Raw genomic sequence first — 15,862 nt, 5'->3', positions numbered from 1 at the left:
TGTAGATAAGCAATTGCCACGAAAACCAACCAGCAATAGAAATAAATTAGTGGTTTACACAACGGCATTAACTCGTGGTCATGGCTCTGTTTGATCCATTTCTATCATTCAGAAGGAACACCAAGAAAGAAGCAAAAAAGAAGATTACTGCTTTGTTAAAGTACAGCATAAGGGAAAAAAGATGGCTGGATAGTATCTGTATGTGCCACAACAGTTCCAGCAACATCAGGGCTGTCCAAAGACAGATTCTCCAAAGGAACAAGATTTAGAGAAAAAGGAGCAATTAATAACTAGCCACAAACTCTGTGCAAATATGTTCTATGGAATAATGAATCATGAAAAATCCAAATGTGGTTGAAGTATTTCATGATATGCAACAGAAACAGCCAATACAAAAGCTCTCTGTAGATGAAGTATTCTATATACAATTTGTGAATTAGGATTTATTCCCAAGCACAGACAAAGTAAAGAATTGCTTTTTATGCTTGGTTTGAAACAGTACTGAAAGAATGCAACCAACTTGTCTCTGCTCTACTGGATTTTCTCAGAAAATGGTCTGAATGCAATTCATTTATTTTTGAACACATTCTTTCACTGACTGAATATTATGAAGTTCTTGAACAACATGGAATCATCAAGATACTAAATAAATGTTGTTAAACAAAGGATTTCAAGCCCAGTGATCTAAGATGCCTTTCAAAATAACAGCTCAGCAAGTGATGACATGAAAATCCTACGAAGAATGTATTGTCAGTATTGGAAAGTTAACGGAAGTGCTGTTGAGGATGAGGTGCAAAAATCTAGAAACTGCAGGCAGGAAATGAGGAAAGTAGCCACCTTGGAAAAGTAGAACAACTCAGCAAGAAAAACAACAAGAATGTCTTAGAATTCAGGAGGCGTTTTAACATAACAGAAGGAGCAGAAGAGTTTTATAAGGACATTGTTGAAAGCGATCAATAGATTTGCATTTCAGTGTTGTTGTAACTTGTATTTTGTTTTGTATTTCAGTAGTGTTTGTTGCTACTTTGTGCTTCTGCTTATCTAACACTTATGGAAAAGTATGATACTAAAGTGTTAAATTGTAATTATGTGATTATGTGAATTACACACTAATAAGTAACCGTGGGCTTAGGGGTGCTACAGGAAAAGTGGCAAGTTTTTACAAGACATCAATTGAGAATACAAAGTTGTGTATTTGAGTATATGATAATGTAACATGTTTCTATGAAACATAAAGTTATTAATTTCATATAGCTAACACCAAACATACCACTCTGCTGCATGTCATTTTACATGTATGTATACATACAATGAATCAGTCAATAAACATACACATATGTTACTGCAGAAATATTTCACTAATGAATGCATGAACTTTAATTTCATAGAGGTATACTTTCAACCAGTCAGCTACTTACATACCTATTAGGCTCATATTATATCTCAGATAGATTTGTTTTTGGAGTGGGTCCACCATGAGCAAAACACAATCTGTTATTTTTATTTTTATTCCCCAGACATGTTTTGTGAAGTTACAACATCTACAGTGGGTTTTATGTTATGTTATTGTTACCAAATGCTGTAGATTTTTGGATTTTATGTGTTTCAATGTAGTTTTTTTGTTTCACAGTTTATCATTTTTGCCAGTTTCTCCATTATCTTCACTGTGAAGGCCTCCACTAAGTAACTTTCAGTTTTTTGTAAACAGTGACACAAAAAGTTGCTTAGTGCAGGCCTTCACAGTGAAGATAATGGGGAAAGCAGCAAAAATGACATACTGTGAAACAAAAGAATTACACTGAATTACATAAAGTCCAATAAATCCACAGCATATGGCAACAATAAGATAAGATAAAATCCTCTGATGATGCTGTAACTTCAGCAAAACATGTGTGAGGAATGAAAAGAAAAATAAGAAATTGTATTTTGCTCAAGGTGGACCACCTCCAAAAACAAATCTATTTGTACGCAAACATGGACAGAAGAGCTTCAACCTCAAGATGATTATATCTCAGATCCATTTAAAATTAGTGTGTACTGTTAGGAGGTCTGTAAGTATTGTAGATATATTTGGTTCTTTGTCAATCATGTAATAAGTATTTATTTGATCCTGCAATCCTCTTGGCATCAACCTCTGTGAGCCCCTGTCCTGTACTCACCTCTACAGCTATCCCCATACCTCTCTTTCCACTTTGACCATATGAATGTGTATTTATGTAAATCACAGCCTGAAATCAGTAACAATTCATCACAAGTAATAACGTTTGATGTTGGAGGGAGAGTGAAATCTATGTTGTTGTTCTGTGATTTAAATGGAAATTTTGATCCAGAACAGTAAATTTGTATGTATTGTTTATGATATTGCCATTTCACTTTCCATTTAATGACTATCAGTCTAGTAATAGAAACTGTCACATTTATGTTGCAGGTATGTTTAATTTGTGGGAAACAATGGGAAGATGCACTGTCATAGCAAGGAGAGCTGTGTTTTGGGTTTGGCCTTTTGGACTTGCAGCCTGGCTAGCAGGCCTAATATTTATTGACAGAGGTAACCCTGAGCAAGCTAGGAAACAAATAAATATTGCAACAGACACTTTGAAGGCTAAAAAGGTATATTTACATAATTGAGTAAATTGTGATATTAGATTATTAGTTTTAATGTATAGAACAATTTCCAATAAGCATATGAAAACTATCAAAAATGAAATGGACCTTTCATACCATACCTCAGAAATGTCATGTGATTGCAAAAATTAAGGATATTTGGGAAAAAAGTGTAATACAGTTTATGTGTAGAGTAAATCACAAATTACTACAGTCTCATACTACACTGATCAGCCTAAACATTATGGCCACCTACCTAATAGCCAGTATGTCCACCTGTGGTGCAGATAAAGTGGCAGTACACTGTAGCATGGAAGTAACGAGGCATTGGTAGGTTGCTGGAGGGTGTGTACAATATTCCTTGGCCATTATGGTGCCTTGCACAAGTTCCAATGGACCCTTGGATGCCCACATGAATGTTGTCCAGAGCATAATGGAGCTGCCACCAGTTTGTCTCCATCCTGCAGTAGTGGTGTCAAGGAGCTGTTCCCTTGGAAGACAATGAATTCGTGCCCTCCCTTTGACATGCTGAAAGAGGTATTAGGATTCATCAGACCACACAATGCTCTGCCACTGCACCAACATCCAGTGCCCATTTCAGTCATATTTGCCGATGTCGTGGTGTTAACACTGACACATGCAGAGGCAGTCGGCTGTGGAGGCTCATCATTAGGAGTGTTTGGTGCACTGTGTTTTCAGACACACTTCTACTCTGACGAGCATGAAAGTTTGATGTTATTTCTTGTACAGTTCAGCATCTGTCCTGTTTTGCCAGTCTGCCCAGCCTACAACGTCCAGAATCTGTATTGAGGGGTGGCCGCACAACCCCATAATGTCTAGATGTGGTTTCACCTTGGTTTTGCCACTTGTTGAAGACACTCACAGCAGTACTTCTCAAACACTTGAGAAGTTGTGCAATTTCAGAAATGCTCATACCAAACCTCCAAGTCATTGCAATCTGTCCTTGGTCAAACTCAGATAGATCGTGCACCTTCCACATTCTACACACGGACAGCACACTCACTGATACTACATGAACTGTGCATTTGTGACAAGCAGTCATTCCTGAGCAGGTGATGCTGCTATCTCCTGGATGGTTTTATATTAACAGTAGGTTGGTAGTCATAATGTTCTGGCTGATCAGTGTATTTATCACATATGTGTCAATATTTGAATGCAGAGGACAGCCTATTTGTGTTATTGCATAGAAAATTATATGATATGAGTAGTTCCTCAAACAAGTTCAGAGTGGTGTGTAATTATGTAGCCCACTGATAATAGAGAGCAAATTATATTAGATCTCAGATGTATTCTGCAGCTGAGAGACCAACCTGCCTTCCAGGTCAAAAATAACAGTACTTGAAAATGTCCATTGAGTGGTGTGAGCCATACTGCCATGTGTATTAACTTGCTGTAGAGAGGCATTGGGTATGTTGTTACAAACACCAACAAGTAAGAACTTTAGTCTCTCTCTGACAATTTGCATACCGTAAGAAAAACAAGACAGTGAATAAGAGCTGTAACTGATACCCCTCTTGTAACTTGTTTGTCTACATTTCAGTTAGTTTGAAACAGGAATTTGTAGTGAGCTTCATCATGACCCTGTGAATGAGTTGGTTTACATAAAGACCTCAGTTACTAGTAGCATTTGCTCTCAAGTATTTGTAACACATAATCACTTTCTCTTTGATGTCTAATGGTTTAATATAGTGCCTTACAAAAAACGTGAAGCACCTAGAAGCAAGGTTGGAAGTCAGTGTAATTTCTTACACATACACACCATTGATGGGTCTTTAAATTTCAATTCTCTGAGACAGGTATAATGACCACCATAGGGCAATAGTGTTATAGGTGTCAGGTCTGGTAGGGTATATATGTGGCGTGAACAGTGCCAGATATTGAGTGATCACTGCACAGGAACTGGGGACGCTGTGTACTCATAAGATACAGTATTCTCAGCACCTGACATTTGGCCAGCTGGTCTAATAATGTAATATCCAGAAATCCAGAATTGTGGGGCATCAGCAGCTTATGGTCTTGTGGTTAGTATTGCTGACTCTTGTTCCTGGGGACATGTGTTCAGTTCGCAGGCAGGTTGAGGATTTACTCTGCTCAGGGCTGTGTGTGTATGTTATCCTCATCAGCATTTCATCATTACTGACATGCAAATCACCAAAGTGGCATCAAATAGAAAGTTTTACAACAGACGGCTGAACTCCCCAGAAGGATACTGCTAACCAAAAATGCCAAACATACATTTCATTACATTTTTCTTTGGGCATTTGGACTGTCTGGGAATGTCAGGGCTGAAATACTCATCATCAAAATTCCAGTCAAAATGGTTCAAATGGCTCTAAGCACTATTGGACATAACATCTGAGGTCATCAGCCCCTAGACTTAGAACTACTTAAACCTAACTAATCTAAGGACATCACACACATCCATGTGCGAGGCAGGATTCGAACCTGCGACCACAGCAGCAGCACGGTTCTGGACTGAAGTGCCTAGCACCGCTCAGCCACAGCGGCCAGCTAAATTCCAGTCAATCACATCTGACCACCACATGAGAGGATCACCATACTCTGCACCAAGCACAGTGTAACCCCTTCAGATCTGCATCTGCCATCTTAGAACAAGTATTGGACTTCCTGCAACATCCTGTCTCATTGACATCATTGGCTGGAGACTAGCAGCAGTCAGACCACGATGCATAGCCTGCCATTAGTACAAAGTAAGCAGCTGTGTTGGGTGAGGTGCTATGCTGATGAATAGCACGGACTGCTGATGAATAGCATCATAATATGTTTAGTGATGAATCACAGTTCGACATACCCCAGATGACTATTTTTGCTGAGTATGTCAGTTGTTTGTTTTGAAGAGGCACTGCAATGTTAGGTGTCATTATGTGAGGAACATCAAATATGACTTCAGATCTCAGCTGGTAATGACAGAAGATACACTGACATTGCAATGGTACATCACAGACATCCTGCTTCCTCATGTGTTACCTCTCATATGTCAGTATCATGGTGCCATTTTTCAACAAGACAATACTTGTCCACATGTGGTATGTGTCTCTATGAACTATCTGTGTGATGCTGAAGTAATCCTGTGGCCAGTAAGAACCTCAGATTGGTGCCTGAAAGAACAGAGTTCAGGTCATCCCAGTGCCAGTATTCAGGATATCAAGAGCCAGTTACAAAATTTGTGTGCCACCTAGCCTTACAAGAGGCTTCAACAGCTTTATGACACCATTCCCAATTGAATCAGTGCATGCATCCAGGCCAGATGCGTTGCAACATCATATTGATAAGTAGGCTCATACTGCTCAGTTCTTTGTAAATTTGGCTAAATTTTGTAATTACTAAATTATCATCACATATCCTCTCAGCTTGTGAAGTTTCTTTTCATTTCCTCCTCCCCTTCTGAGTGCTTCACTTTATTTGTCATACAGTGCATTTTGTTACAGAACATCAGACAAAAAATTCACCAGCTCCTAAATTCTTAACTCAGATGAAACATGTGGGAAAGGCAAGATTAGTCTTGTAATTTATTTCTTGTAATCACTGCCTCTAAAATAAATTAATTTAATTAATCATGTAACCCCCCCATGAACCATGGACCTTGCCGTTGGTGGGGAGGCTTGCGTGCCTCAGCGATACAGATGGCCGTACCGTAGGTGCAACCACAACGGAGGGGTATCTGTTGAGAGGCCAGACAAACGTGTGGTTCCTGAAGAGGGGCAGCAGCCTTTTCAGTAGTTCCAGGGGCAACAGTCTGCATGATTGACTGATCTGGCCTTGCAACATTAACCAAAACGGCCTTGCTGTGCTGGTACTGCGAACGGCTGAAAGCAAGGGGAAACTACAGCCGTAATTTTTCCCGAGGACATGCAGCTTTACTGTATGATTAAATGATGATGGCATCCTCTTGGGTAAAATATTCCGGAGGTAAAATAGTCCCCCATTCGGATCTCCGGGCGGGGACTACTCAGGAGGATGTCGTATCAGGAGAAAGAAAACTGGCGTTCTACGGATCGGAGCGTGGAATGTCAGATCCCTTAATCGGGCAGGTAGGTTAGAAAATTTAAAAAGGGAAATGGATAGGTTAAAGTTAGGTATAGTGGGAATTAGTGAAGTTCGGTGGCAGGAGGAACAAGACTTCTGGTCAGGTGACTACAGGGTTATAAACACAAAATCAAATAGGGGTAATGCAGGAGTAGGTTTAATAATGAATAGGAAAATAGGAATGTGGGTAAGCTACTACAAACAGCATAGTGAACGCATTATTGTGGCCAAGATAGATACGAAGCCTACACCTACTACAGTAGTACAAGTTTATATGCCAACTAGCTCTGCAGATGATGAAGAAATTGAAGAAAAGTACGATGAAATAAAAGAAATTGTTCAGATAGTGAAGGGAGACGAAAATTTAATAGTAATGGGTGACTGGAATTCGAGTGTAGGAAAAGGGAGAGAAGGAAACATAGTAGGTGAATATGTATTGGGGCTAAGAAATGAAAGAGGAAGCCGCCTAGTAGAATTTTGCACAGAGCACAACTTAATCATAGCTAACACTTGGTTTAAGAATCATGAAAGAAGGTTGTATACATGGAAGAACCCTGGAGATACTAAAAGGTATCAAATAGATTATATAATGGTAAGACAGAGATTTAGGAACCAGGTTTTAAGTTGTAAGACATTTCCAGGGGCAGATGTGGACTCGGACCACAATCTATTGGTTATGACCTGTAGATTAAAACTGAAGAAACTGCAAAAATGTGGGAAATTAAGGATATGGGACGTGGATAAACTGAGAGAACCAGAGGTTGTACAGAGTTTCAGGGAGAGCATAAGGGGACAATTGACAGGAATAGGGGAAAGAAATACAGTAGAAGAAGAATGGGTAGCTCTGAGGGATGAAGTAGTGAAGGCAGCAGAGGATAAAGTAGGTAAAAAGACGAGGGCTGCTAGAAATCCTTGGGTAACAGAAGAAATATTGAATTTAATTGATGAAAGGAGAAAATATAAAAATGCAGTAAATGAAGCAGGCAAAAGGGAATACAGACGTCTCAAAAATGAGATCGACAGGAAGTGCAAAATGGCTAAACAGGGAAGGCTAGAGGACAAACGTAAGGATGTAGAAGCTTATCTCACTAGGGGTAAGATAGATACTGCCTACAGGAAAATTAAAGAGACCTTTGGAGAGAAAAGAACCACGTGTATGAATATCAAGAGCTCAGATGGCAACCCAGTTCTAAGCAAAGAAGGGAAGGCAGAAAGGTGGAAGGAGTATATAGAAGGTTTATACAAGGGTGATGTACTTGAGGACAATATTATGGAAATGGAAGAGGATGTAGATGAAGACGAAATGGGAGATACGATACTGCGTGAAGAGTTTGACAGAGCACTGAAAGACCTGAGTCGAAACAAGGCCCCCAGAGTAGACAACATTCCATTAGAACTACTGACGGCCTTGGGAGAGCCAGTCATGACAAAACTCTACCAGCTGGTGAGCAAGATGTATGAGACAGGCGAAATACCCTCAGACTTCAAGAAGAATATAATAATTCCAATCCCAAAGAAAGCAGGTGTTGACAGATGTGAAAATTACCGAACTATCAGTTTAATAAGTCACAGCTGCAAAATACTAACGCGAATTCTTTACAGACGAATGGAAAAACTGGTAGATGCGGACCTCGGGGAGGATCAGTTTGGATTCCGTCGAAATGTTGGAACACATGAGGCAATACTGACCTTACGACTTATCTTAGAAGAAAGATTAAGAAAAGGCAAACCTACGTTTCTAGCATTTGTAGACTTAGAGAAAGCTTTTGACAATGTTGACTGGAATACTCTTTTTCAAATTCTAAAGGTGGCAGGGGTAAAATACAGGGAGCAAAAGGCTATTTACAATTTGTACAGAAACCAGATGGCAGTCATAAAAGTTGAGGGGCATGAAAGGGAAGCAGTGGTTGGGAAAGGAGTGAGACAGGGTTGTAGCCTCTCCCCGATGTTATTCAATCTGTATATTGAGCAAGCAGTAAAGGAAACAAAAGAAAAATTTGGAGTAGGTATTAAAATTCATGGAGACGAAGTAAAAACTTTGAGGTTCGCCGATGACATTGTAATTCTGTCAGAGACGGCAAAGGACTTGGAAGAGCAGTTGAACGGAATGGACAGTGTCTTGAAAGGAGGATATAAGATGAACATCAACAAAAGCAAAACGAGGATAATGGAATGTAGTCAAATTAAATCGTGTGATGCTGAGGGAATTAGATTAGGAAATGAGACACTTAAAGTAGTAAAGGAGTTTTGCTATTTAGGAAGTAAAATAACTGATGATGGTCGAAGTAGAGAGGATATAAAATGTAGACTGGCAATGGCAAGGAAAGCGTTTCTGAAGAAGAGAAATTTGTTAACATCGAATATAGATTTATGTATCAGGAAGTCGTTTCTGAAAGTATTTGTTTGGAGTGTAGCCATGTATGGAAGTGAAACATGGACGATTACTAGTTTGGACAAGAAGAGAATAGAAGCTTTCGAAATGTGGTGCTACAGAAGAATACTGAAGATAAGGTGGATAGATCACGTAACTAATGAGGAGGTATTGAATAGGATTGGGGAGAAGAGAAGTTTGTGGCACAACTTGACTAGAAGAAGGGATCGGTTGGTAGGACATGTTTTGAGGCATCAAAGGATCACAAATTTAGCGTTGGAGGGCAGCGTGGAGGGTAAAAATCGTAGAGGGAGACCGAGAGATGAGTACACTAAGCAGATTCAAAAGGATGTAGGTTGCAGTAGGTACTGGGAGATGAAGCAGCTTGCACAGGATAGAGTAGCATGGAGAGCTGCATCAAACCAGTCTCAGGACTGAAGACAACAACAACAACAATCATGTAAATAAAATAGAAAGAAACTTCCACATGGGAAAAATATATTAAAAACAAAGATTCCAAGACTTACCAAGCGGGAAAGTGCCAGTAGACAGGCACAATAAAATAACACACAAACACACTACACACAAAATTGTGAGCTTTTGCAACCGGCGGCTGCTTCGTCAGGAAAGAGGAAAGGAAAAGGAAAGATGAAAGGATGTGGGTTTTAAGGGAGAGAGTAAGGAGTCATTCCAATCCCGGGAGCGGAAAGACTTACCTTAGGGGGAAAAAGGATAGGTATATACTCGCACGCGCACACACACACACACACACACACACACACACACACACACACACACACACACACACACACACACACACACGTATCCATCCATACATACACAGACACAAGCAGTCATATTTAAAGGCAAAGAGTATGGGCAGATATAAGTCGAGGCGGAAGTGTGGAGGCAAAGATGATGTTGAATGACAGGTGAGGTATGAGTGGCGGCAACTTGAAATTAGCGGAGACTGAGGCCTGGTGGATAACGAGAAGAGAGGATATATTGAAGGGCAAGTTCCCATCTCTGGAGTTCGGATAGATTGGTGTTGGTAGGAAGTATCCAGATAACCCGGATGGTGTAACACTGTGCCAAGATGTGCTGGCCATGAACCAAGGCATGTTTAGCCACAGGGTGATCCTCATTACCAACAAACACTGTCTGCCTGTGTCCATTCATGCGAATGGACAGTTTGTTGCTGGGAATGACTCCTTACCCTCTCCCTTAAAACCCACATCCTTCCATCTTTCCTTTTCCTTCCCTCTTTCCTGATGAAGCAGCCGCTGGTTGCGAAAGCTCAAAATTTTGTGTGTGTGTGTGTGTGTGTGTGTGTGTGTGTGTGTGTGTGTGTGTGTGTGTGTGTGTGTTTGTGTGTTATTTTATTCCCGCTTGGTAAGTCTTGGAATCTTTGTTTTTAATATAATTTAATTAATCATAAATTCAACTGAACTGCAGATGCTGAGTTTAATTTTGTGTCCTCTTTTCTCCAACTAGCTATCAAATTCTTAAATCTGTGTGACATTTTACATTTAGAGCCCAACCTATTTCTGGGATTAACCTGTGCTTGTCTATACCCCCCACCCCATTTTCTCCCTGTGATCACTTAGAAAATTATCACCACTAGTGCATCATGTGACCACATATGCATGTAGCTACTGTGCACTCCTACAGTACAGTGATCTCAGCCTGTGTCATGTACAACTTTACACTGGCTGGTTAGCACCGGACAATTTGGCACTAATTGGAGCTGTGCAGTGTCTGAATGGCATGAACATTAAAGAGGAAATATGGCTCGAAGCACCATGTGTACTGAAAAGTCTAGCAGATCCATGCACTATGTCTCTCCAAGAGAGATGCAACAAAGAGGGTTACTGAGAGTTTCAATAATGAACCAGCTGAGACAATCACACATGTAGTAAATCTAGTCACTGATTATGGAATAAGAAGTGTCTTATTTTTATGAGCCTTTTTTCTTTCTTACCTCCATTTCCTTTTATTTGTATGCTTTTGTTCATAACTTGTTTGAGTATTTCAACCTAGTGTATCTTTTATTTACACTTTTTGTCTAAAGAATGTGAAAACAGCTTATAAGAACAAGTGAAACAGAAGATTCATTCCATATTTTGCAGTCCATTGGAATGAATAAAAATACAGTCAAAACAGACAGTGGAAATTGCCTCCTTACATCATCTTCATGTTCACTGCAGTATAGAATGGCATGATGAAAAGTAATGCCTCTGAATTTTTTATTCTGTTCTCAATATCAGTTGAGGTATTACATACCATATACAGGGTGAGTCACCTAACGTTACCGCTGGATATATTTCGTAAACCACATCAAATACTGATGAACCGATTCCACAGACTGAACGTGGGGAGAGGGGCTAGTGTAATCGTTTAATACAAACCATACAAAAATGCACGGAAGTATGTTTTTTAACACAAACCTACTTTTTTTTTAATGGAACCACGTTAGTTTTGTTAGCACATCTGAACATATAAACAAATACATAATCAGTGCTATATGTTGCATTGTAAAATGTTAATTACATCCGGAGATATTGTAACCTAAAGTTGATGCTTGAAAGCTCCGATGTTCAGTTGTGTGTTGTAACAAACACGGGCCACGATCAGCAACCAGCATCTGCAGGGACATATTTACGATGATGACCATGTTTACAAGTGTGGCTGTAGTGCACTGTTGTGGTTTGGCCTAGCTGTCACAGTGTCCGCATGTAGCGCTTACTGCTATTGTTATTCTGCATTCGTCTCCACACGTAGACCAACTGTAGTACACCGTGTTACCAGACGTCTGTGACAGTGTAGTGTTGTAGGAACTGTGACCATGGTGTATTCGAACTCTGAAAAGGTGGAGATGATACTCATCTATGGTGAGTGTTGACGAAATGCAGCTGAAGCCTGCAGGGTGTATGCAGAACGGTACCGGGACAGAGAGCATCCAACGTGCCACACATTGCAAAACATCTACTGCCAACTGTATGCAACAGGTATGGTTGTAGCACACAAACGGGTCCATAACAGGCCCATCACAATTGGTGTGTTAGCTGCTGTTGCCATGAACCCACACATGAGTACATGGCACATTGCGAGAGCCGATGGACTGAGTCAAAGTAGTGTCATGCGCATACTGCATCATCACCACTTTCACCCATTTCAAGTGTCGCTACATCAGCAATTACATGGTGATGACTTTAATCATAGAGTGCAATTCTGTCAATGGGCATTAACAGAGAATGCGTTGCAGTTCTACCTGTTTACGGAAGAAGCGGGTTTCGCAAACCATGGGGCAGTGAATCTACGGAACATGCATTACTGCTCCGTGGACAATCCTCGCTGGCTGACAGGTAGAGCGACAGTGACCATGGACTGTAAATGTATGGTGCAGAATCATTGGCGACCACCTCATTGGTCCTCACTTCATTGCAGGGGTCCAAACAGCTGCAACATACATCGCATTTCTACAGAATGATCTGCCAACATTGCTCGAAAATGTCCCATTGGAAATGCGTCTACGTATGTGGTATCAGCATGATGGTGCATCTGCACTTTCCGCAATTAACACTAGGCTGACCCTTGACAGGATATTTGATGGGCATTTCATAGGATGCAGAGGACGCATAAATTGGCCAGCCTGTTCTCCTGATCTTACACCTCTGGACTTCCTTCTGTGGGGTATGTTAAAGGAGAATGTGTACCGTGATGTGCCTATAACCCCAGAGGATATGAAACAACATATTGTGGCAGCCTGCGGTGACATTACACCAGATGTACTGTGGCGTGTATGACATTCTATTACACCAGAGACTGAAATTGTGTGCAGCAAATGATGGCCACCACATTGAACATCTATTGGCCTGACATGTCGGGACACACTCTATTCCACTCCATATTAGAAACTGGAAACCACGTGTGGACGTGTTCCTCACCCCCCCCCCCCCCCCATGGTAATGTACATGTGCATCAGTGAAAAAGACCAATAAAAAGGTGTTATCATGTGGATGTAGTGAGCTGTTCCAGTCTCTTCTGTACCTAAGGTCCATCACTGTTTCCTTAGGATCCCTACGTAATTCGGTGCTCTCCAATACACACGATCGAACAGCGGAGGAGTGGTACTCAAGCGTCAACTCTAGGTTACAATATCTCCAAATGTAATTAACATTTTACAATGCAACAAACGTCACTGATTACGTATTTGTTTATATGTTCAGATGTGCTAACAAAACCAATGGGGTTCCATTTAAAAAAACGTAGGTTTGTGTTAAAAAACATACTTCCATGCATTTTTTTAATGGTTTGTATTAACCAATTACACTAGCCCCTCTCCTCACGTTTGGTTTGTGGAATAGATTCATCAGTATTTGATGTGGTTTACGAAATATATCCAGCGGTAATGTTAGGTGGCTCACCCTGTATATTATTTGGTCAACTTCTGCACCTCACTGACACAAGTTGCAACACTTTGCTGCTGGAGGACTTAGAATTGTAACATGTAACATGGTGGTGTGTGACATAACTATGTTGGTGAATGAGAAACAGCATGTGGTAACTGAGTTCCTAGCAGAAGAAAATGTGCCCCAGTTGAAATACATAGAAGAATGAAAGCAGTGTATGGTGATGACTGTGTCAACATCAGTAATGTGCAATGTTGGGTTGTTTATGCTCATAATAAAGGAAACAGGGGTACTAACCTCAACATGTGTGACAAGGGCTCAGAGTGGATGACTGAGTGCGGTAGTCAATGAGAGTCATCAGAATCAGGTTGATGAACTTGGTGGAGAAAATTGTTGGATAACACAGTCACAGCTGTCAGATGAGTGGCGTATTATGAGAGGCCATAATTGCAGAACTACGATGCAGAAAATTGTGTGCCTAGTGGGTGCCTTGCATGCTCGCTCCTGACATGAAAGAGAAGACACTGGACATCTGTCAATGATTTCTTTTGCATTTTTAGTGTGAGGGTGATGGATTCCTCAACAGCACCATGACAGGTGATGAAAGCTGAGTTCATAATTTTGACCCCAAAAATAAGAGAGCATCAGCAGAGTTCTACTACAAAGGATTACTGATGCCAAGAAAGATGAGGACCATCCTATCAACAGGCAAAGTCATACTCACATTGTTCTGGGATGTTCAAGGTATAAAGAATTTGGGATTCCTGCTTAAAGGCACCACCACAAACTCTGCAAGGTAATGCAAGACCCTAAGAAAATTCAGAGCATGAATTTGAAGAGTTTTTCTGCACATGGAACACCCCCTCCTTCAGCATGAAAATGCCAGACCACACAAGGGTGCTATAATATCTGCAAATATCCAGCTCCTTGCATTCACTGTCATACAACAAATTCTGTTTGCTGAAGCTAACAACATGTTTTGACATCCACTGTTTCAATCACTGATAATAAACAAAGTTACTCTAACCTGATTTTGGAGAGTGAACTTGTCAATCTAGCACACATTTCTCATTTGGTGAAATGACCCAGTAATTTATGGTATATCAAATTTAGTATGCCACATTTAACTAAATACATTTCAACTACTGTCAAGAAGGTACCTATTGATTTCAATGGTACACACAATTTATATAAAGATGCAGAATGGTATGCAGTGAATTCCATTCCATTAGGAACAACAGTATCAGTGATAAAGTGAAGACATTATGATGGAGGTCCTCTCAACAGAGATTAACTTTGAATAAAAGGATTAGTTTTTGTTGGGGAAATGGAAAGGTGAAGGCAGGAAAGTATATGGTTGACGGAGACACTGCAGTAGGGATATTTTGCTTTATAGTAGGAGATACAGTGACAGATGTTATAGAAATAGCTCATTAGGTGTACTGCTGTCACGCTTTTTTAAAAAAATGAAATCCTAGATGCATTACAGCATATTTTTATTCTTTTTTTCAGATTAAACTCTGGGTTTTTCCTGAAGGTACTCGTAATAAAGACCGACGATCATTGCTTCCTTTTAAGAAGGGTGCATTCCATTCAGCTATAAGAATGCAAGTTCCTTTGATACCAGTTGTATATTCACCATATTACTTTCTAAATGTACAGAAGAAATTTTTTGATGATGGTAAGGAATTTTTAACTAACTTCATTTATTTACATTATAATGTAATTAATCTGATTTTTGCAACAAAAAAAGTTCAGTGATAATGTTTGGTCTTAGAGTAATTTCATAACTATGAGTCATTAGTCCACACAAATTTTAAAAGCAAGAAAACCCATATAAAATTATATGATTATCCTTAATGTGTACATGTCAAGTTCATAAATGTGCAGCAGCTACCTTATTTAGCTACTGTCTCAAAAATTGGAAAATATAAGTGTTACATTAAGTGAGTTACCTAAATTTATTGAGTAGTGTATTCAACAGCCATAAAGAGATCTACACTCAACTCTGCCTTCTCTCTACTGTCATTTGTACCTGTGACAACATAACACAAAACAATTTCCATGCAGAATATGTATTCATCTTTAACAAACAAACTGGAGTTCTGTATTCTGACACAAATATTATTTGCTTGAAAACACAAATCAGTAAATGGATAAGGTAAATTAAAATTATATTTTATCATGATCTTAACTGGGTGTGAAAATTTAAAACTTTGTCCTAAACTGAGATTTGACCCAGATCCACTCCTCCCATAAATGGTGTGCTATCAATTTAACCATCCAGCCAGATCTCAGAAACAAACTCAAAGCTTCAACACATCACCAGGTTCTCTTCTTTTCATCATATTATTGTCTTATTGAGACCATGGCTGTTTCAAAATACAGGTGGTTTCATACTGAAGAT

General features: G+C 39.8%; 1 protein-coding gene across 4 annotated transcripts in view; it reads left to right on the top strand.

Moving 5' to 3' along the window:
- LOC126298774 (1-acyl-sn-glycerol-3-phosphate acyltransferase alpha-like) overlaps positions 1-15,862 on the top strand; it is a 588,589-nt gene that overhangs the window by 559,153 nt on the left and 13,574 nt on the right. For all 4 annotated transcript variants that reach the window (XM_049990225.1, XM_049990226.1, XM_049990227.1 and 1 more), the window contains 2 exons: positions 2,429-2,610; positions 14,968-15,136. In XM_049990225.1, the coding sequence (XP_049846182.1) occupies positions 2,429-2,610; positions 14,968-15,136 (351 nt within the window). The remainder of the gene's footprint in view (positions 1-2,428; positions 2,611-14,967; positions 15,137-15,862) is intronic.

The sequence above is a fragment of the Schistocerca gregaria genome, chromosome X (genome assembly GCF_023897955.1).
Source record: "Schistocerca gregaria isolate iqSchGreg1 chromosome X, iqSchGreg1.2, whole genome shotgun sequence".
In the NCBI taxonomy this organism is placed as follows: domain Eukaryota; kingdom Metazoa; phylum Arthropoda; class Insecta; order Orthoptera; family Acrididae; genus Schistocerca; species Schistocerca gregaria.
Note: the sequence above shows the minus strand (reverse complement) of the source record. Positions and strands in the feature narration are given on the sequence as shown.